Here is a 22583-nt window from a genome sequence, read left to right as displayed (position 1 = left end):
ACAGTAGTTATTTTTTTAAGGTTGTTCTGTGTTCTAATACAAAAGTCAGTAAGAGTCGAGACAGCATTTACTGGTGTTCTCAGAGTCACTCTTCCATTCATTGCCAGTGCAGATTTTTAGGCTTTATGTATTTGACACCATACTTTGATTTTCCTGTTGTTCTGTGTCTTGTAATCAAAAGTTCATGCCACTAATGCAGATGGGACTGACCTGGGGATGATTGCTTGTGTGAAATCAGAAAATCCATCCATCAGTCCATGCATCAATAACTGATGATGTAACCGCTGAACCAAACCTTAAAGAGGTTGCTGAGTGGATACGTTTTTTTTTTTTCTTTCTTTGCCTCATTTTGCAGTGCATCTGACTGTATATTAATCATGTTTGTGTGTACAGTTTTTCACCCAGAAGCAGGCAGTTCATTAGTAACTGGCAGTAAACAAGGATAGAAGAGAAGGCTCCCATCCTCTGCCTGACCGGCCTTTCTCTGGGGCACATGTTCTTCTACAGCTTTTTACTTCTTTGTTCCAGAGTTTTGGGAAATTTTGTAGGGCAGCACAGCACATAGTACTGTCTCCTCACAGGAAGAAGGGGCCTTTCTGAGTGGAGTTGTGCATTGCATTGCCCTATGACAATCCCCCCCAACCCTGAACTGGATAAGTGGAAGAGGATGGATGGAAAGAAAGAAGAAATTAATTGTGCAGTTTTTGTTGTTGTGGATGTATCTTGCACCTTAAAGCCTTTGCACGACCACCAGACTGAAGGCCTGTGTGCTTGAGATGCAGGCGCATAACAGAACAGAACCAGTCTTTAAGCTTGTTTTAAGGTAAATGCTCATCCCACATTGCTTTGTAACTGAAGGTCAATCGCCAGCAGACAGTCCAGACTCCGGGTACCTAAATATCCCTCTAATGAAATTACCATGCTGTCATATGTGAATCAGTGGTATCCTTTGCTCTCTGGTATGTGCTTTAGTAGCTTGCACTGAAGTAGAGAAAATTAAACCTGGGATATTGCCCACTCTGTGCCAGCTGTTATTTCACCCATCATCGAATCTTATTGACTTTCATTGCTCTCTGACTGCCACAAAATACTTCCTGTGTGGACGCCCCTTAAGAATCCTTTAGATGCTGCTATTTAAGTCACAAAATAGCATCAGCAGGTAACAGTGTGTCTGACCAAAAGTATAAGGCTCTGTTAAAGCCATGGTTAGTACAATTTATATGGTTTCTGTGAATCCATCCATCCACCCATTCATCTTCTTCCACTTATCCAATTTAGGTAGCCTATCACGGCTGTCATTGAGTGAGAGGAGGCATACGCCCTGGACAGGTCGCCAGTCTGTGACCGGGCTAACACAAAGAGACAGACAACCATTTACACCGATTCACATCAATTTATAGCAACCAGTTAACCTAAAAAGCTTTGGCCTTTGGACTGCAGGAGAAAGCTGGAGTACATGGAGAGAACCCAGGGACGCAGGGAGACAGAGAGGCCTCAGGCGGCTGGTGGATTAAAACCCAGGTGCAGTGAGGTGACTAATGTTGAGAGTTTATTAGAGGTCAGCTGAAACAGTTTCACAGGGGCACGTGTAATATTTAGATCTAATGAGAGAGTGAAACCGATTACAATGTTTTTAATTCTTATAAGTTCGCAATTGATAATTTTATGACCAAGAGAATGTAAGCAATCAGAGGAGTGTTATATTATTAATCCACAGTGGAATAGTTTCTGCAGGATAATTAAAAGGTGATGAGAGAATTTAAGGGTCTGCCTAAGCTCAAGGGCAAGTCAAATGACAAAGGACGCCACATTTTAAAAGGATGAGAACGCTCCCCCTCAAAAACCAAAAAACTTGAAAAGTGTGAAACTGTAGGAAAAGTGTCCAGTATGACTCTACAGGGGGAATCAATACTTGCTGTGTGAAGCTGTGTGTTTGTGAGAAAGTGTGTGTACAGTACTGAGCTCATCAGAAAAGTTTGTGTGGTTGATTTGGCGGAAGAGCCAATTGGCAAGTCTTAACTGGGCTACCATCCAGCTACTGGGCATGAGGTGAGGAGAGGGAATGGCTTCACTCCATCACCAGCTGAGTGTGTGCGTGTGTGCGCGTGACTAAATAGCCTCAGTCCATCAGAGAACCCATTCAGCAGTGAGCGAGAGTGTCAGGTCTGTTCCGCTCACTCCATCACCGCGTGCATGTGTGTGTTTGTGAGCAATACAGGAGTCATGGATATTGATGGAGTTGGGCGCTCAGTCTAATCTTTGCAGCAACACAAAGTACTCGAGTATCCACAAGAGAAATAAAACACGGTGCCCCCCCGGACACACACTCAAGGAGGAAAGTGCAGGATTTATTCTTTGTGCTTTTACGAAGCCATAAAGATCACTTGAAATTATAACAAACTGGATTAAAAGAGTCAATATTCGGAGCCAGTCTAATAGCCAAACCAGGCTGTGAAATTTCAGTGTCGTTAAATTTAGTACCAACTTCGCAAACGTCCACGCGCGGGCAAACATGTGCACACGCGCCGTACACACACAATGCGGAGGTGGAAAAGCAATTACAAGCAGGAAGGTTGATTTTGATTTTAATTGGGAGCCCTCGCTGTGAGTTCCACCTGTTATTGTCGGTAGCCAGCAACCATAAATGTGGCGCTGTCAGTCCTGCATAACTCGTTCACTGAGTTTAATCGAAATTACTGTGGCCTAATCACCAGTTCCACCTCCAACTTTTTTTTAATGAATTAGTTGACCAGTTTTAGTGCGAGATTAATGGTAGTATCACGAGTTTTAGTATGAGCATGGCTGAATATCGACACTTCACCGTTAAGCTAATATACAGCTAATATACAACAAAAATAGTGCATGTAATCGTGTTTCCACAGTTAAACTGGAGGCTGCCAGCTTCATCTCATGTTCACTGTGCATATTTACATTAGCATCATCTTCCTCATCCTTGTCATTATCCCCCCCCCCCCAAACTCACCACATCTCTAACTGATGATTGATTCCAATAAAGGAGCAAGAGGTCATTATTATTCCTGCAAGCTCTACAGAACACACACACACACACACACGCACACACACACACACACACACACACACACACATACACAAACACACACACGCCTTCACGCATTTTGGATAGTCGGAAATAGAAACAAAATGCACCCGAATGCAGTCACGCACTTAAAGACGGCGTGCTTCATTACAGCCACCCCCCTTCGTCTTCATCTGCAATTCAAAGTAGGTCCAGCGTGCAAATGATGTGTGCTCAAAAAAATTCCCAATTAATTTTACTCAGTGTGTGTAAAATATGGGGCCACTGCACAAGTGTTCTGCGTTGAAGAGTGGAGTTAAATTACTAGGAAGAGGGCTGATGATGCTGGCCTGCCACTGCATACCCCTGAGCGTATGGCAGTGTTAGCATTTCAAATTGAGTTACACGCTAAACAAGCAAAGCAGTGTGCGAGTGCTAACTCATCTGTTTATAGCAGGGCCTGCCTTGTTTGTTCTCTTCATGTCTGTGTGTGTTTGGGTATAGATGAGTGTGTATGTGTGTATCTGCTTCTGATTCTTTGTCTTAGTAATATGAAATCAAATTACATTCTTCTATATACGTGTGTGTTTGTGTGTGTGTGTATTAGAGAAAGTGTGTGGAGGTTTCTGTGTGTCCTTTTCTCTGTTCCTCTTTTTCAGGAGTTTGTCTATGGGGCTAAACACTCATCATGTAAATCAGTGAGCTATTAGGGGAGCTGGCTCCTCTTTCCTCTGCTTTCTTATGAAGATGAATAAGAACCAAGCCAGTGATAAAGGAGAGGAGAGGAAATGAAATGAACTCTGTGATTAAAGTGCTCTGCTATTTGGGCCTCTTGGTGCAGTATTCTTATCTTACGTGTGTGTGTATGTGTGTGTGCGTATTCACATAATTTGCATGCCTTTCAGCTCCAGCTTATTTTAATTTAGTAGTTTCAGTCATTTGGTTGTTTTTTTCCCCTTTTTTTAAGCTGACGTTTAAGTTGCGAAGACATCAGGCACATGCACTGAAGTGCATGCGTGAATCTTCATACATTGTGCCGTCATGCAAAAGTTCCTGCAAGTTGTGAAATCATATCATATATAATCATATATTGGCTTCAGAGAATGAACTTCACTTATATGAGGTTTTAAGTGACTTATGGTTATTGCAAATGTACAGTTTATCATATGCACGAGTGCACGTGCACATGCATGTATATGACTTTAATTGGCCTGAAGCACCCAGGCTTGTAATATTGCCCTATCTGTTTCATGCTGCCTAAATCTTTACAATTTTAAAGATAACTTCATTTGTATGTATGAGTTTAGTGGCAGGTGAATTAGTTTGGTGCTGCTTGCACATTGCAGCTCAGGTTGCCTGATTGCAGCATAATTACCATAAATCAAATTTACATTTGTCATGTAATTTAGTTCTCATTTTGGTATTGCCTAGTTAATTTTAGCGTCCACCATGAATAAAATTTATTGTCATACAGATTAATAATTGGAACACACACACACGCACGCACACTCGTGTGTTGGTCCCCCGAATGTGTCAGGGGAGTTATCATAATAATTGTGAGTGTAACTATTTAACAATTAAGATGCAGTATACAGTATCACTCCTCATTTTTCTTTATACAGCTCCACACTCCCTCATCAGTTTGTGTCGCACTTTCCACAGTTTCACAACTTGCAGTCATTTGCTGCCGTTTGCAGCCAAATGTATGTAAGTTTTCCATACAAGCTATCCCATATGGAAAAGAAATAGTAAAAACATATATGATTTACTCATGAAAGTGGCCACTTTCATGAGTAAATCATATATAAATTATATAAGGCTTACACGATTTACTCATGAAAGTGGCCACTTTCTCATTACTTTCATATATTTTTTTAGTAAGTATCCAAAACATACAAGTTTCATTATATAATTTTTCAAGGGGTCTTATATGTGTTTTCACTCTTGTATGCTTTTCATACAAGTTTCATACAAGACAGATACAAACTTTATAAGATTTATATATATATTTTCCATATGGGATGAGCAAGCAAGCAAAACAGTCATGTGGAGGTTATCAGTGCAGCACCGAATAACTCATTTCACATTAGCGACAGCCAGAATCTCCTGAACCCACTCCTCACCAACTGGTCGGGGAATACACACTTTCCCGTAGCGACCAGCCGTTGCCTCTGACTGGTCTCTAGGCCTGCGTGAGTGTGGCTTTAGCAATCGGTTTCACACAGACTGCCATGAACCACTTGCAGCGTGTTATTGAATGCACATTTTTCCCAGTGGTTGCCAGATGGTCGCTAACTGGTCTTGAGTCCCGTGTGACTGAGGCCTTACTAAAAGTTAACATGAGCGTGTTGGTCGTGTCTCATTTGTATTGTTTTTGTTTTGTTTAATTGCCTTCAAAATTTGAGGAAAGAACAACAAACAAAGCACCTGTTATCGAAGCAGGCAATAAGATGATTAGATTGCCGTAACTGGCTATGGATGCATTCTGAGCTGTGAAATTATGAAGTCAGACAACCCGCAGCTCATTTGAATGTGACCTTTTGGGAAAGTGGGAGGAACATGGGGAGAACATGCAAACTCCACTCAGGCCAGATGGTGGATTCAAACCCTGCACATTCTCGCTGTGAGGGAGCAGTGCTAACCAGCTTGCCACTGCGCTGCCCTGATTCAAGCTCATTATTGTCATTTTTAATAATTATTGCTGCTATTTTTTATTTGTTTATTCATTTAATTTTTACACCAGCTGACCTTTGATAAAACCAGCTGTGGGGTCCTGAGGTGCACAGCACAATATTAGCAAAATATATTTGTGACTGTGACACCTCAAGATGCCACTAATAACCCACTCGCCTCCCTTGTCGGGTTCCTCGTAACATTTATTGAGGATGTTGCCTGAGTGCGTTTTTAATTGCATTTTAAGCACCGCCGCACTTGTAAAGATGCAAATGGCTGGATATCGTTTTTTTATGAGAGCGAACCGAGTGAAGGAAATGGCAAAAAAACAGAGAGTGAAGTTTTACCACGCTACAGGCTATTCAGCCCGTTCTAGCATGTTGTGTGCGAGAACGACAGCATCATGAATTATTCAAAATGCCGTTGTGTGCTGCCTTACTGTCCTCTTGAGAGGAGAAAGGCATGGGGCTGTGGTCAGTGTGTCCATGCATGCCTCATGTTTAGTGCTACAAATGAAAGCTGAGCCATTCTTCAAAGACAGGAAGCCAAAACGCAAGATTTAGATGAAAACCATCTATCACTGTGCTTTAGAAAACTCAGCCCAAAGGAGCCGGATTTAAGTGTTTTCTGTGCATACTTGTGCATCTGTGCATCTTGACTAAATCAGTGCAGGAACATTTGACTTGGAGCAGGATGATGCATGCTATCAGAATGCTAAGCAGCACTTTTAAACAGTCTTAATGTTGCGAAGTTGTACAGCAATAAATTCAGTTTGACACTGTGCACTGCTTCCCTGGGCTAAGGCTGCCACTGATGAACAGGTATACGCAGACTTTGGGTGTAAATACTGATGGCCTCGCTTGCGAATGCAGGTTTCTTCTCCACTTTATCTCCCCTGCTCTGTCCATCTGTAGCAGAGGGAAGGAGAGAGGACGATGAAAGAAAGTAAGGAGAGAATTTGTGTAGATTGGGGGAAAAAAAGGGACAAAGGAAATTAAAAAAAAGAAATCGAAGGAAACAAGTAAAGGAGAGGCCAACGCGAAGGGAAGCAAGGGGCCAAAGAACTGACAAGAGGATGAAAAGAAGAGTAGACAGAATCAGTAGATGAAGCGAGGAAGTGGGCAAGAGTTCAGTGGTGATAGAAATGGATAAAATATAGAGGTAAAGGAGATGTGAAAGTGCAGGGTTTGGACAGAAGTGCAAAAGAGAAATTGAAGATAAACAGCAGGAAAGATATGGAACAGGTGAGGGAAGTGTGAGGCGGTGAGATGACTAGACAACGGAGTATAAGAACAGTAAAGGTGAAGAAGAGAAATCTGTCACATCCACTTGAAGTTCATATCATGCTCCCGGTTTCTGGGTTAACCTAATCCACATCAGCTCGAAAACCTCCACAGTAACCTTCACATGTCTGTTGTCTTCCTTCTTTTTTTTCCCTCTTTATTTTTGTCTCTCCACAAGACACGGCTTTGAGCTTCTCATCTAGCATGCTGAAACACTTTCAAACATCTTTCCAGTTGGTGCGAATGCTAAATTGGTCCCAATGGTTGCAGATGATCAAAAATATAAAAGATTCAAAGTTCTTAAAAAACTGCGGTTACATAGCCTGGAAGCTGCTGCGTTTGATGCTGATGTCTGTGCTCACATCACCGAGCAGTCTATATAATATTAATCCTGATAAGCTGCACAATGTAAAGGTAAGGAGCTGCGTGCACGTAGTGTAACTGTAGTGCCTGAATTCTTTGCACACACATAAGTCGCCTGCATGCAAACAGCCAGCAGTAAAGGTGTCACACAGTTTAGGCAGTTCAGAGGGGAGAATATGACATTAATATTCATATATAACTATTCTAGTACCACAGCAATACGGCACAGTTCTCCTTAAGGTCACAGCAAGCTCTTCAAAGCAAATGGATTTGTAAGTACTTTAACATATTTCATAAAGCTCTTTAAAAAGCCTGTTTGTGTGTGTGTGTGTGTGTGTGTGTGTGTGCACTCACACAGTCCATATTGTCCTTTCTGAATAATAACTCCTCCCGTGTGGATATCTATAGAATACCTCATCTGAAACTGGAGAAACAGACATGCTCTACGCACATTTAAACTGCTGTGGGCTGCTGGCTTAACTCCCTTCCTTTGCTAGAGGCTATTCCAGCACGGTCACTCCCTTGTGTGTTAGCCCAGAACCTGGTGTGACAGTTTGGCCCCATGGTTACGTCCCCATAGCTGATATTCCCTAATAATCTTCCATTCAGCCATTAACAGGAAACACGTGGCTGTCATGAATGTGTGCGCTTGTGGATCTGTGTGTGTTTGTGTGTGTAGCGATACAGATAAGAGGAATGAACGTGTTGTGTCACGGCACGTAAGACTAATCACAAATATGCAGTATTCACAGATTTTAACTGGGATTTAAATTTTTTATATGACTGAAATATTGAAGCACCTCCACCTGCCTGCAGCATATATATCCTCCAACCTCTCCTCACCTCCTGTTCAAGGGTTTTTTTTTTTTTTAAATTCTGGACAGGTCTTCAGATTTCTCTTTATATATCTCTTTAACCCCCCACCCCGCACCCCATCTCCTTCCTCCTGTGCCTTCACTCTTCCCTGTCCTCTTTCTTCCCTCCATATCCCGTCTATCATTGCTGCCTTCCGTGACTTAAGTAATCTCTCTCTTTACTGTGTCCACCCATTCTCTCTCATCTTCTATCCATCATTTCAATCTATTCTCTTGCTGCAGCTTGTTTCATTCTCTCTGTTCCTATCAGCCCCCCTACCCGGCACCTTTTTTCTCCTCCTCTCTCCCTTGTCCATACATCTGTTGCCCTCTCTCTCTCTCTCTCACACACACACACACCTTCTTTCTGTCTCTCTCCATCGCGCCCTCTCTCGCTGTCTGTTCTTCCATGAAATTAAAGCGCTCTAAGCTGCTGTTTAATCAGAGCCTGTTTGGGAAAGTGCTGCGATGACAGAAACCGTCCATCCCCAAGTGCTGTGTCTATGTATGCATGTGTGTGCTATATACTGTATATGTGTGTGTGTGCGCGCGCACGCGTCTTCGTGAACATAATTCCAGATAATAAATAAAGATGAAAAGCAGAAGGATGCGTGTCTGAATTCCAGCCGGGTTTGTTTGGGTGAACGTGTATGTGTGGCGAAAGATATGTGCTTAGATGGCCGTTAATCCATAAATAATCAGCATTAGCAGGTGGTGTAGCCTGATAAAGGGATGATTAACTAAAAATCAGGTAGTATGTTTACTGTGTGGGTTGTTTAAATGATCAACAAAGCCAATTAAATACAATTCCACAGTGCAAAACAGCAGTTAACAGTAGTTGACTGTTTTACATGGATGATATGAGGAGGGGGGGGGGGGGGGGGGGGGGGGGGCAAAAGGATGGTGCCTGGGAGGTAGTGCAATGAATGACTTCACTGACTGCAATGCACTTTAATGTTCCTTAAAGATTTCTGGGAAAATGAACATGGCTAAAAAAGACTGATACCACTGTTGACTGTTAATTGTAACCAGGAGGTAACTGGCACAGCTTAGCATGGCGATTGGTAGGCGGCAGCAGCTAACCACAAACAAAATCGTTACCACTTCTTTAAAGTGCAAAAAGGTTTGCAGGTTTTTTGGAACTTGCAGTTGTACATTTTGCAACTTTCACTGCAATTAATTATAAGCAGTCAACGCATGAATAATGAACCTTGTCAGCCAAGAAATACTTCCACTATGCAGTTCTATCCTAAATTCAAAAAATGTTGTTTTTACAGTTTTGTTTCCTTATATCTTAAACTTACAGGGTAAAATGTGTAAAACAGTGGGGCCAAAGGCACTAGTAGGTGGATTTGGAGACTCTGAAGAGTGCCAGGATAGCTATTTCCCCTGCTTTCAGTCTTTGCATTAATCTTAGCTAAAGCCTTCTGTGCTGTTGGCTCAGATAAACCGCAGGGATGGGATAGGTGTGTATTCACATTGTGTTCATGCAAGTCTTTGCATTTCAAAAAAATATCTTTAGAAGCATCTACGGTGGAGCGAATGTTCAAGAGCATTACAAAATGTGCAAAACTGGTAAAAAAATGGATGGCAACAAACAGCTGCATCAAACAGACAGACAATACATTAGTCACATGCTGTTGCTATGTGGATACAGCATATGGTCTGACCATAGTTATGCAAAGGGGCACACCTAGCCACCGAGGCGTGGAGGTAGGCATACATGATCAACATGTTTCTTGCTGGTCACCCACATTCTCTGAGATTTATTTCTTTCTAAAACAGAGTTCTGCACCTTTCCTCTCAACGAAGCACTTTGCAAGACGGGACGAAATGAAACATTATCAACGTGATTACGACAAACACATTTTGGCAAACAAATGTCATGTCGTTTGTGATATATACGCAGCCCCCTTTCCCAGAACAATCTGCGTGTGCTTCCTGAGAGTGGTGAACACTCCCCTCCCCGGCCCGCAGTCAACACGCTCAGTGCATAAAATCACAATGATAGCTGTGATAGAGCCAACAGCCATTCTTCATCACTATGTTCCAATCAATCCGGGATGTGTTCCACACACGACCTGGAGATGGCAGTGGAGTTACAGCTCGGTGATGGACTGCTGGGATTGTGTGCGCGTGCTTATGCTCAGGTGTGTATTTGTGGCTGCAAAAAAATACGCTGGTGTGTGATAAAGAGAGAGAGAGAGGGTGCACAGGAGCGATCAAGCAGGAAAAAAAAACACCAGTGAAAGGAATTTTACCTGTGCTCCCACGCACATTGTTTTACAGACATTGGAGGGGAAAAATTGTCTATTCTAAATCTTGTTCATGCCACCATTTGTCTCTATAATCCATGGCAGAACAATAGGCTGATGTGATCAAACAGTATCAGCTTGTTCCCTGGTTATTAAACGTCATGTCTGACCCAGATTTCCACACAGCAGTTACTGTCACACTCACTCTTTCCTCGAGTTGGATAGCTATAATAAAATTGAGTAACATAAAAAAGGAATGACACGCAATTTTATTTCGCCGTGGCTTTAACAAGGCAGCCAGTGTTACTGTCAAACCTTCTACTCAAACCAAAATGAGCAATTTATCATTGTCCAATAGGGGATTGTGGTTCGCTCCATTCCTTCTACTGGCTTTCTAAGCACATTTTACCTGGTTGTCTTTGTTTTTTGCCTGCCTGCCTCCTGTTATCACCAGTTGCTTTTGATCTTTTTCAGCAGATGTGACTCTTGCTTTTTCCTGACACATCTCTTCTTTTACAGCCTTGCTTTCACTCATGCGGCTCACTTTGACTGCACAGTATCCATACTTTCTGTGCAGCAAACGTGCGAACGTGACCGTCTGAATATGTGACACACAGCCATCGGCTTTAAGCGGCTTCACGTGATAAAGAGCCACTCACGTGCGTTCCTTGGTGCTCTTCTCTTTTCTGTGCCTTCAGGTCCCGCACCTCATCCATCTCCCCCCCTCTCTTCCTCCTTTCCACACTCAACCTCTCAATTTCTCAGTTGGCCTTTGCGTCCAGCCCTCTGGCCTCTCTCCCCTCTGCCACAGCTCTCATTACCTCTCTGTGTCTTCCTCAATGACATCTAGTGACTACCTATCAGATCTTGACACTTTGATACCCTCCCACTGCTCTGTTGTGCTCTTCTTGCTTTCACTCTTTGTCACTCACTCTGTCTCCTCCCCTTTTGTTCTTCCTTTCTAATTTCCTATCGATCTTTCAATCCATACATCCCATCACTGTATGTTAGTAAAGCTATGCAAGACAAATAGTCTTATCACCTGTTATGGTCACTGAATGTTCATGATTCTTAGATAGATACGGCACACTGGTCTAGAGCACACATGCCACATACTTTACCATATTCATATTTCTGAGAGAGAGAGACAGTCATTTTCCCATGCACATGCACACACACACACTGTATGGACACTAATCACTCACCCACTGGGACCTTCAGCCGCAAGTCACAAGAGGATGAAGACCTCATTATATTCAATATACTGGACTCTCTTTATGATGTCAAGGATCTGCACATGTACTGTATTCCTGTCCATGCTTCTCATATCACTGTGGCCTATAGTGATGGTGCTAATCCTCTTCTGCTGCTCTTGCCTATCTGCCTCCTCCTCATCTAGCCCACGTCTCTTAGATTGGCATGTCCACCGAGTAAGTCTCTTTACAGCCGTGGCCTAAAAGGGTTTTTTTTTTCTCCCAGTGATGAGAACCTCAGAAAGAAGGAATCTCATTATTTTCAGAAGGACCTGCTTTTGGATGTTCCACACAACTGTGAGAATAAATGATTGTTTCAGCCCTTGAAATAGCTCTTACCAGATGTTAACAATATCTTGGGTTTTAATGATGGAGCTGTGAGATGGTGTGAGTTTTATCATAAAATGCAGGATCCTGTCTGCACTTTTGATTGGCTTTGTTTTAAAGTGCAAAATCTCTAAACGAATAGCATCATTGGCATGTGCAGTCAAATATATATGAGTAAACAGTTACTTTAATACTTGTGTATTCACTGAGAATAACAGGCTGAAGAGTACTTCCCTGCAGAGAAAATCCTGGCGTGTTACTGAGAGAATCTGTTGTAGAAAAAGAAGATCCTGAACCAGCTTGTTTGTCATCCCAAACCTTGAATTCCAACACTTCTACAACATTTGCCTCAAGATTATGTTACTCATCCAGTTGTAAAAACACCTGTGAACATTCAATAGTAATAGTATTGAGTCCAATGCATTTCATAGTCCATGACAGAATATAATACATTCTGTGGACAGACGAGACAATAGTTGGACTTTTATAAAAGGTTTGAGTCCTGTTACATCTGATGACCTCTGGAAGTGACTTTGAATGTGGCATGGTTTAGTTAGTATTTCAGAAACTGCTACTGGGATTTTCCCAACAGCTATCTCTGTGGTTTACAGACAACAGTCCGAAAATGAGTGAGTCCAGTGAGTGGCAGTTCTCCGAAGAGTTGCAAAACTGCTTTAACCCGATAGCAAGGCAACAGTAACTCAAATAACCACTTGTTATAATTGAGATATGCAGAATGGCATCTCAGAATGCATAAGTATTGAAATATACATACCACAGGAGAAGAAGACCACTGGGTGGCATTCCTGTCAGCTAAAAACAGAAAACTGAGGCTTAAACTCACTCACCAAATCTGGAAATTAGCAAGAGATTGGAAAACTACTGCCTGGCCTGATGAGCCTTGATTTTTCCTGGGACATTTCGATGGCAGGGTCCAAAGTTTTTGTAAACAACATGAAATGTTGTCTGCTTTGCATAAATGGTTGGTGTTGTAATGATCTTGGGGTTTTTCTGGGCATAATTTAGGCCACAGCCTACCTGACCAAGTCCATCCCTTTATCACCACAGTGTACCCATTCTCTGATTGCAGCATCCAGCAAAATAATTAATCATAGCACAAAGTTCATCTGAAATTGTTTTCTCAAAAATGACAATGAGTTCACTGCACTGTGGTGGAACTTTAAGACTCACGTGATGGATGTGCAGCTGACAGATCTTTGTGATGCAGCTGTGTGATGCTGTCATGTCATTATGGACCCAAATCTCTGAGGAATGTTTCCAGCGCCTTGCTGAATCTATGCTGCAACAAGCAAAAGATGAGCAAAACGGGTATTTACAAATGTACAATATCTAACAAAGTTGTTAGTGAGTGTAAGTTCTATAATAATCATATATATATATAACCATAAACATTTGATCTCTACTGTGTGTTATACTGTTCTATATGTGGTCAAGAGGATTGTTGCATGAGCGATGTCTGCAGAATACTAACATGGACCTATTTCAGGACCCATGTTTAATTGCAAATATGAATTTATATGTATATATATATATATACACATACACACACATTATGGCTTAAACAGGTGCAAAGGTGTCTTTTACTGCTTTCTCGTGCTCCCTTAGAACCATAAAGACTGACTTATCTATTCATTTTTTGGTACATTACAGATCCACAATTCACAATTTTTCCCTTTTTTTCATTGTCTATAGACTGTATCCCAACATGTGAGCTGCAGCTATCCAGATACTCCCTACTCCTGGCAACCTATGAAGTAATTGGCTTTGTGAAGTATGAAAGCATGAAACGAGATCAGTATTCTGTTTTTTTGTACGTCAGATTCTCAAAATCTTTTTCCTTGTGTAACTTTTCTCTGCTTTGTTGTGGTGATATAATAATCTGATGTCATGCTCCTTCTAACTGGAGGTTAGTTGAATTGATCTTGGTTGACTTAAGGTAATACACCCTATATTCTTTTCAATTTTGAGACTGCTGCGCTGATTTGGTCAGACAATTTCAGGTCAGGATCGAGCGAGCATAAGGCTAAAGTTTTCTATACTGTCAATTTTTTAGTGAGGGGCAACACAGGGACTTAGTTATCGAGGCCGACAGCGTCCGAGTGTTACAGCCTTACAGACAAGAAAGTCCTATGGATGTTCTCCTGTGATCTGGTTTCCTCCCACAGTTCAAAAACATGCAGATCAGGTAAAATAGAAGATTAAATGTGCCTGGTGTTAATCCTATGATAGACTGGTGACCTTCTTTCCATTTGTGAATACAGGGATAGTCTTCATCCCTCTGTGACTCTGAATAGGAATAGGCAGGTATAGAAGATGAATGGATGAAAGCTGCCAAACACCTTTTCAAGGTTATTTAACAATTTCTCCATTATTTCGTCAATATACTTGTAGGATTATCTACAAACCTCCTGTGCATGCCAGGAGCCCCACACAAAAAAGTGTGTGTTGATTCTGGCTGGCTGACTACATTCTTTCTCTCCATGTTTCTCGCACCATGTCATTGATAAAAGGTTTCCAACCATAGCCAAACATTCAATATATATATCCAGCACGGGCCTGCTGAGGAAGGTTTAACCCAGCAGATGACATTCAGTACAGTGCCATAATCATTGCCTCCTAATGAATTAAATAGCCCTGACATTTCACAGCACAATGCTTGTCCTTTTCCTGCAACTGCTCTGGTGTTGTAGCCCTCCTTGCATGCATTCTGTTGCTCTCTCATTACTTCTCCTGCATTGCTTTTCCATGTGCCTTTTGGCCTCTTGCTTTGTCCCCTTCTCTACCTGCTCCCTTCAGCTCTATGCACCTCGCTTCCCCCCCCCACTCCTGCTTTCTCTTCCTCTCATCCGTCCGCTCATCTGTATTCCACTGCACGCCCTGCTGTCTGTGCAGGCAGAGCTGAGAGAGAACGGGAGAGGGAGGGAGTCACTGTTTAGCAGCCGAGACAGGATCCAGCTGGAGGGTCACGACCCTAAATGACCATCCCCACACACACACACAGAGGCACGTGTACAATAAGTCATACACCCACACTTTCCTGATGGCAGGAGCAATAGGTCATATGCCAACAATGTAGGAAGAGAGAAACAGACAAAAGGAGGGAGTACAAGCAAACGAGAGAGAAAGGATTTAGGAATGAGGTGGAGGTGTGCTAAACCATAATTGTCCTGTGGTTTGGAAAAGGACGGCATGGAAGGATAAAGACGCAAGGAAAAAAGAAAAAGAAAAAGTAAAGGTGGAGGAATCGCTTGCTGTAGACGAGTGCTTTTGCAATCGTCAAAAAGTTTCTATTGTCCTGGAATACAAATGAGGCTGGATGAATGCCTGGCTGTACTGTTATGGGCAAGAGCATCTCAAAGGCATATAATGATAATGACAATCAATAATACAGTTATTATTTTAAAAAGGCAGACGCATCACATGTAGAACTTCAGTTTATTAATACTAGATTTTTCTGTTTTGATGCACAGTTAGTGCTGCTGATCCTTTATAGGCTACACATATATTACCTGTTGTATGTTGTATGTAATATGTACTCTATTTTTAAAGTTGCAAAAGCACTAAAACTCGGTGTTTTTAACCTGGCATTTAACCTTCTTGTTAGTGACATTGTAATGTTAGAACTCCATCAGGTTTGTATTTTACATATAGCAATGTAATAAGTGGCTACATAGTGACTTATGTTTCTTGCTTACAAATAAGCACTCTTGTGGGGAAACAAACTATATTCCTCACTTTGGTCTTACCAAATTCAACCCAGCACATTTATCTTATGGGCTAATGGGAAATTATTTTGCTTCTGATCTCTAATGCTTGTCAACATGAAATATTTAAACATCATCGTCTTTGGATTACTAAAGACAACTCCAAAGTCAGCTAAAAAATAAAAAATATTAATAAATAACGAGGGTTCAAAGCTCTAATCAGTGCAATAAAATTTTATCTTGATGCTTTAAGGATTTTAATTAGACGGGAATTCCCACTACCCATGATTATCAAAGCAATAGGGGAATTTGCTGCCTTTGAATCCAATGCTTATTCCCGGAACAAACAAAAGCACATACACACGGCCTAATTCCTTTTTTTAAATATATCAAACGGGGAAAAAGTTAACCAAAACACAAACAAACACGGATATACGGAGCAAAACCGCCTCCAGTAAACTCACCCGCCGTCAACCTATCGCGAGACAGGCGTAAGTTGCTATAGTAACCTAACAGAAACGTTTCGACTACAGAGGAGAAGCGCTCCTGACGAAAACCTGCAATAAATGTCATGTAAATGTGACCTTTTGGCTTAACAACTAAAAAAAGGTTGATAAATTATCAGAAGCAGATAACTCTAAAAAGAACCGCTGAGCGATTTGGGTAAGTTTCATATTCTCAGCAGCCTGTGAAGTTTAAGTTAGCCTGTTCTACAGTTACCGTCACATGCCACATGAGCTTCACGGTTACTGTCTTAATATTAAATAAACCGGTCTCACAGTAGTCATTTTGTCTCGTAGTAGGAAAAGCACAGGGGGGATTAAAAACATTAAGAGTTCCATTAATGACCCAGTAAGTTGTTCCGGTGAGCCAGCATGAAAAATACCAGAAGCTAATCTAATTAATGGGATTTAGTACACCTGCGCTTTTGCTGACACTACAAGAGATGTGTGGTGTGAACAAATGCATTACTGTGTGTGCGTGTGTGTGTCATCTTTACTATACGGCTCGGAGGAGCCAGTAAATTTAGCTTCACCCAGTCAAATGTCTCTCTCTAGACCAGCTACTCTCTGTTAAACCCTTTGTAAAAACTGTCGCTGTCTAACATGAACTTACAGGAGCATACGTCATACCCTCGTAATGGTGACTGGATTGTTTTTTCCCCCCTGCCTGCTGTCAAAATCCTTTATGACGTCAACATTTTTTGCGAAGTGTTCAACACCTTTTTATTTATATTTTATTATTATTATTATTACTATTATTATTATTGGTATTGAATTTACAGTCAAATCACATTTAACGTTAATTTTGTCTGTCCGTGAACATATGTCATTGGTTTGTGGCGGATGTGGGATTCACTGAATACACTCCATACTCTGGAGGCAAATTGGATCATTGTGCTGGTGTGTCCTCAGTGGGCATTTGATTTAACTTGTTATAGCTCCTTGCAGTTGTTCCCATATTTACAAGAGGTCACTGCATGTTTTATCCATTCACATATCCATGCTTTTCCACTTATCCGGCTCAGGATTACAGGAGTAGGGGCTGGACCCTATCCCAGCTGTTAAAGAGTGAGAGGGAGGGTACGCCCTAGACAGGTCGCCGGCACGTCGCAGAACTAACACAGAGAGACAGACAACCATTCACACTCACATACATATTGACGCCTATGGTCAATTTAGAATCACCAGTTAACCTAACCCCACTAACTGCAGCCACAGTGAGGCAACAGTGCTAACCACTGTACATGTTTTATGTGGCAGATCTTTACACCCGATGTCCTTCCTGATGCAACCCTGAAGGGATTTGTGTCTCCTCCTGGCATTGAATCTTTTACAAATTTGCTTCAAGTGAAAAAGCAAAAAAACCCCAAAAAACCCAAATCCCCGAAAACCATCTGTTCTGGGATAGGTGTGTTTGTGGCTTTTCATCAATATTCTAATTTTACCCTATGGATATACGATTATGTTTTTAAAATTGCCTGTGAAATGTCAGTGTTTTTGCTAAGAGACTACCCACCTTGAACAAAATGGCTCGTATAATGTCACTTTTTCTACCTACTGAGTTTCTAGCAGGTGTGGCTGTATTGCTTTTATCAAACCTGCCTTATCGGCTAATTTTCTTAGTCGTCTTTTACTGCCCCCAAACCATTTATCATCCATTTAGATCCGTCAGATGCAATTTAAATATACGTGATTGCTTGTTTTAACTTCCTATTCTTCTGGGCAAATGCATCCCTGCTATTTTGCTCGTTCCACCGTGGCAGTATTCATTTATGGCTGTGTGTGATTTAACTTGGGCCCTGCGTGATATCCAGTTTTATGCCATTACTGTGGGTTTTTATTGCAGCAGAGACTCTTTGTAAAAAGCACAGCGAAAGACTGGAGAAGAATACCTGAGCCACCAGAAAGAAGAACCATGAATTTAAATGACTTTGTGGTGCTTCCTAACAACAAGGCCAAATCTGTCAAGCTCAATGCCAGGTAAGATGAGATAAGATCAATGATGTGATTTAAGGTATTCGGTAGAAGCCCATTATTGTTCCTTGGCTCCCATCCTATTTTCATCTGTAACCATTCAAATTCTATCCAGAGAATCGCTATTTCACAAAATGGACTTTCAAGCAAGGTAACTGTTGTGAGGTGGTGCCTGTGTTTCTTGGTAGACTCTATTCTTTTTTTTTTTTTTGCTCTGTTTTTTACTAATATTGCTCAATACTCCTACTCTAGTTTCTCATTTGCCAACCGGTAATTGAATAAATTAATGCCTGACTTGGTGATGCCCTGATCCAGTAACTAATTGATTGCATGTATTGATTATTCATAGCAAAAGAGATCTGCTAGTGGTGAAAATAAATTGAAGTTATCGATGAAAGCCTTGCTCTCCAATCTGACGGAGTAGGCCCTTTGTATGATTGATTGTTGTTAATTGATTGCTTATATGTGGGTGTGTTTGTGTTAACATAGGAACTTGCAAGAATTGCAAATGGAGACCACGACTCTGGCCAGTGAGAGCAGGGAGATAGAGGAGAAACTGCAACGGCTGAAAGACAGCATCAGTAAAGAGAAGGCGGAAAGAGGGTGAGTATTAGTGTTACAGTCTGTATCCTAGAGGGGCAGTGATTTGGAGAAATCGAAAAGTGAAAATGCAAGTGAGACGCCAGGAAAAACACAGGAGAGGTGGAGAGAGGGGAACGGAAGATAGTGTAGTGAATAAGCATGAGCTGTAACACAAAACACAGAAGAGGGAATTTTGTTTTCCTGAATCAAGTTTCAGCTTACTGAAGAGAGACTTCTCCTTATGTTGTCTGTGGAGTATTTTCTTTACTTTACATTTGTTTTTTTCTGGGTGTTTTCAGCTGTTTAGATAAAGGTGAATAAATAAATAAATAACTATGGGAAACCACATGAACAACCTTCATTCATCGTCCCATTTAGCAATTTAACACTTTATTGTAACAATTACTACGGCAGCCTGGTTCCATTCACATTTAGTCTTGACAAGTCCTCTAGCCATATTATTAGGTACAAATATGGCACACTATTACGAATGTTGCAGAAGTAGTTGAGACTCGTAAAACTAAATAATGGTTTACAGTTTCAGTGCAAATTGGAATGCCACCCAGTGTGGTTTTCTGCAGCTGTATCCCATCTGCTTCAAGGTCTTATGTGTTATGTGTTCAGAGATGCTGTTCCGCATACTTTAGTTGTAACAAGTGGTTATTTGAGTTCATCCCATCAGATCAAAGCAGTCTAGTCATTCTGCTTGGACCTCAGACATCAACAAGGAATCTTTTCCCAGCAAACTGCTGCCAATTGGATATTTTCTCTTTTTTTGGACAATTCTTTGTAAACCCCGAAAATGGATGTGTGGGAAAATCCCAGTTACTTAAAGCATCTCTTTTCCTCATTCTCATGCTCAGTTTGAACTTCAACAGGTTGTCTTGACCATATCTATATGCTTAAATGATTAGATTGCATTATTTGCATTAACAAGTAGTTCAAAAGGTATACATAAAAAAGAGGACTGAGTATTTTTCACATACTATTATTTACTCATATAACTGAAAATATTTTTTTCTTTTCTTTCTAACAAAGTGACCAGTAGTACAACTAAACCTTAAGTAAAACACAGACAAAACATCAATAAAATCTCCTGTCAGCTACGTGGATGTGAAACAGCTGTATATCAAAGATGGTGCTAAATTTATTTGGTGAAATAGCTTTCAGTACATACCTTAGGTGTATGTACTGAAAATGTTAGATGAGTTTCAATCTCAGTGACCTTGACCTAAAGCTTTTGGAATTGACACCATAGGTGTATCCACTAGTAGGCTGAGGGATAGCACTGGCAGATGCCAGTATTTTATTTTTGGGATGGCAACTTTCTTAACTTATATTGGGTAAGATTTAAAGAGTCAGGATGAGGGCATAAAGGGAATGCAGAGGTTAGATAGTGAAATGGTTAGAGCATATGTGAAAAATGCACCAGTTCAACTCGACTGCATGTCATTCCCCTGCACTTTTTCCCACACTTGCTGTCTATCTCCGCTGCCACTATCCAATAAAAGCAAAAGTGTAAAAATGTCAAAATGTCACAAGAAAGCACCCTGAAAAAATGGAAGAGGGAAACTAGAAAAAGGGGAATAAATATAGCAACTTCGTAGACACAGCAGGTGACTAATAGAGAGACATGAGGTAATGCGAGAGGCAGAGAAGTTGCAGCAGCTGTAAAAGAGCAGGCAACACAGAAAGTAGAGACACTGAGTAATAGAGACAGATAGAGGTAGACACCAAATGAGAGAGTGGGAGGTCTGCGACTTCTCTAACTATAAAGGTCAAGAAAAGGTTGCTATGGAAGGAATAAAGAAGCAGTCAGGGAACTGAAAAAGCCAGTCATAGATGAAGTTAGCTCATGCCCATGCAAAAGGTCAGTGGAGCAACCTTCAACCGACATCAGAGAGACGATGCACAAGACATAAGAATGAGCAACAGTAAAATGAAGGAGAAAAAAATACAGTGGGAACATTTTTGATGTTAAAATTAGCTTTGAAAGAGATAAATCACTGGCCATTAGCCCCATTTATATTTTTGCCTTACTTTGATTATAATCAAAGTCCTGATGTTGTCTGTCCTGGATGGATTTATCTTGATGGGATGTTGTTGAGCCCATTATTTATGTAATATTTTTAGTTAGATCTATATTTGTTTCCACCATGTCATTAACTGTCACAACTACTTAGATTAACTGAAAGTGGATATAGAGAGTCACTGGCTGTATATACAATGCTATTTGGACGCCTTCATTTCTTTCTATAAATAAGTTTCTTATATTCTTATTTAATTTTAATTGGACAGGGCAGTGATAATGGTGAGAAAGTGGTAACAGTGAAAAAGAACTTCAGTGTCTCTGAAAATCACTCTTTAAGGAGATGGAAGCAGCTGCCTGCTATTCAGAAATGCTAAGTTATTACTCTGTCATGTTAAAAGAAAAAAAGAGCTCCAAAATATCAGGTTTATATAGATGATAATTAAATATATTTTGTTTGAGGTTTTTTGTTCATAGGGTTTAATTTTCAGTATTAGTTTACCAAAGTCATAGTCTCTCTTAAAAATGAGATGTAAGTGTACAGTTGTATTCCCATCGAAGGCAACTCAGATCTTGCTAGACACAGGAAATCACAATTTTTGGCTAAAAAGTCCTCCAACAAAGAAAGAGATAAAAGCAGAGTCAACATTGGTCTGGGCTTTTAAGATAGAGAGCCCTGTGAGCTGCTAAAAGGCTTCAGTTTGACTATTTTTGTTTTGCTTCACTTTGTTTTGGTGTGAGATTCTTCTCTAGTGCAACATCCATTGGTTCTGAATGTTGCATAATACCGTTAAGCATTTAAAACCTAAATATTCTAGATTTTTTATTTACCAAAAATCCAGCTGAGTTTGGTTTTAATGTTATTCATGTGTTCTTGACAACGTTTGAGCTTTGTTGCTAACCCGAGACCTTTGTAGTCACACAAACACCTATAAATGATATATACTGTACATACCTGGCTCATTATTGTGAGCCATTCCTAGTTGTATGAAAAGAAAATTAATTTATAGCCTGAAAACAAACACTGGATATTAATGAGATGTTCATTAATACATCTGAGTTGTGTTACCTATGTATAGTTATGGAGAACCGTGTAATATTATTAGTATATTATATAGCTCAGGGAAAGCCCTAGTGAGAGCAAAATATGGATTTTATGCACTGAATCCTTTAAATAATATCCACTCAAAAACTATACACACACACACACACACGTGAAAATACACTTTAAAAGCAGCAGAGCTAATTACACTATCAGTGATTAAGAGTATGGCGAGAGGCGCTCATTTCTCATGATGGATTGCTATTGGTTTGATTCATACATCACCACCTGGAAGTGCAACGTGTTTATCGCTTCAGGAAGGGTGTTGCATGTTTTTTTTTTTTTTTTGTTTTGTTTTACTGGAAGTCTAGGTCTAATTAAGAAGCCATCAGTATGGGAAGAGGGCCCTCTTGCCCAGGCTTTTCAAATGATAAGCACATAAACACAGTGTTTTCTGTCAGGCTGAAATACTGCAACATTTACCACTCCACCAGCCCTAGGATACAACAAGATGTGCGAGCGTCAGCTTGTGTGTGTTTCTGATACCTGGCCGGCTATAAATAATGTTATGCATGCGTTTCAACACTGTGGATTACAGACTTTTCTCTTTCTTTTATCCCTTTCTTTTTTTCTTGTTTTTTTTTTGTACTTTCTGGTTTGTGTTCCTTAATCAGACACACAAC

General features: G+C 40.8%; 1 protein-coding gene across 4 annotated transcripts in view; it reads left to right on the top strand.

The window, feature by feature from the left end:
- The first annotated feature begins 16274 nt into the window (after positions 1-16274).
- zbbx (zinc finger, B-box domain containing) overlaps positions 16275-22583 on the top strand; it is a 70265-nt gene continuing 63956 nt past the window's right edge. For all 4 annotated transcript variants that reach the window (XM_006799867.2, XM_035911601.2, XM_006799866.2 and 1 more), the window contains exons 1-3: positions 16275-16433; positions 18120-18253; positions 18737-18850. In XM_006799867.2, the coding sequence (XP_006799930.2) occupies positions 18189-18253; positions 18737-18850 (179 nt within the window). In that variant the 5' untranslated portion in view covers positions 16275-16433; positions 18120-18188. The remainder of the gene's footprint in view (positions 16434-18119; positions 18254-18736; positions 18851-22583) is intronic.

This window comes from Neolamprologus brichardi, chromosome 14, assembly GCF_056152115.1.
Source record: "Neolamprologus brichardi isolate AB-2024 chromosome 14, ASM5615211v1, whole genome shotgun sequence".
In the NCBI taxonomy this organism is placed as follows: Eukaryota; Metazoa; Chordata; class Actinopteri; order Cichliformes; family Cichlidae; genus Neolamprologus; species Neolamprologus brichardi.
The sequence above is the reverse complement of the archived record's forward strand: the minus strand, read 5'-3'. Positions and strand labels throughout refer to the sequence as shown.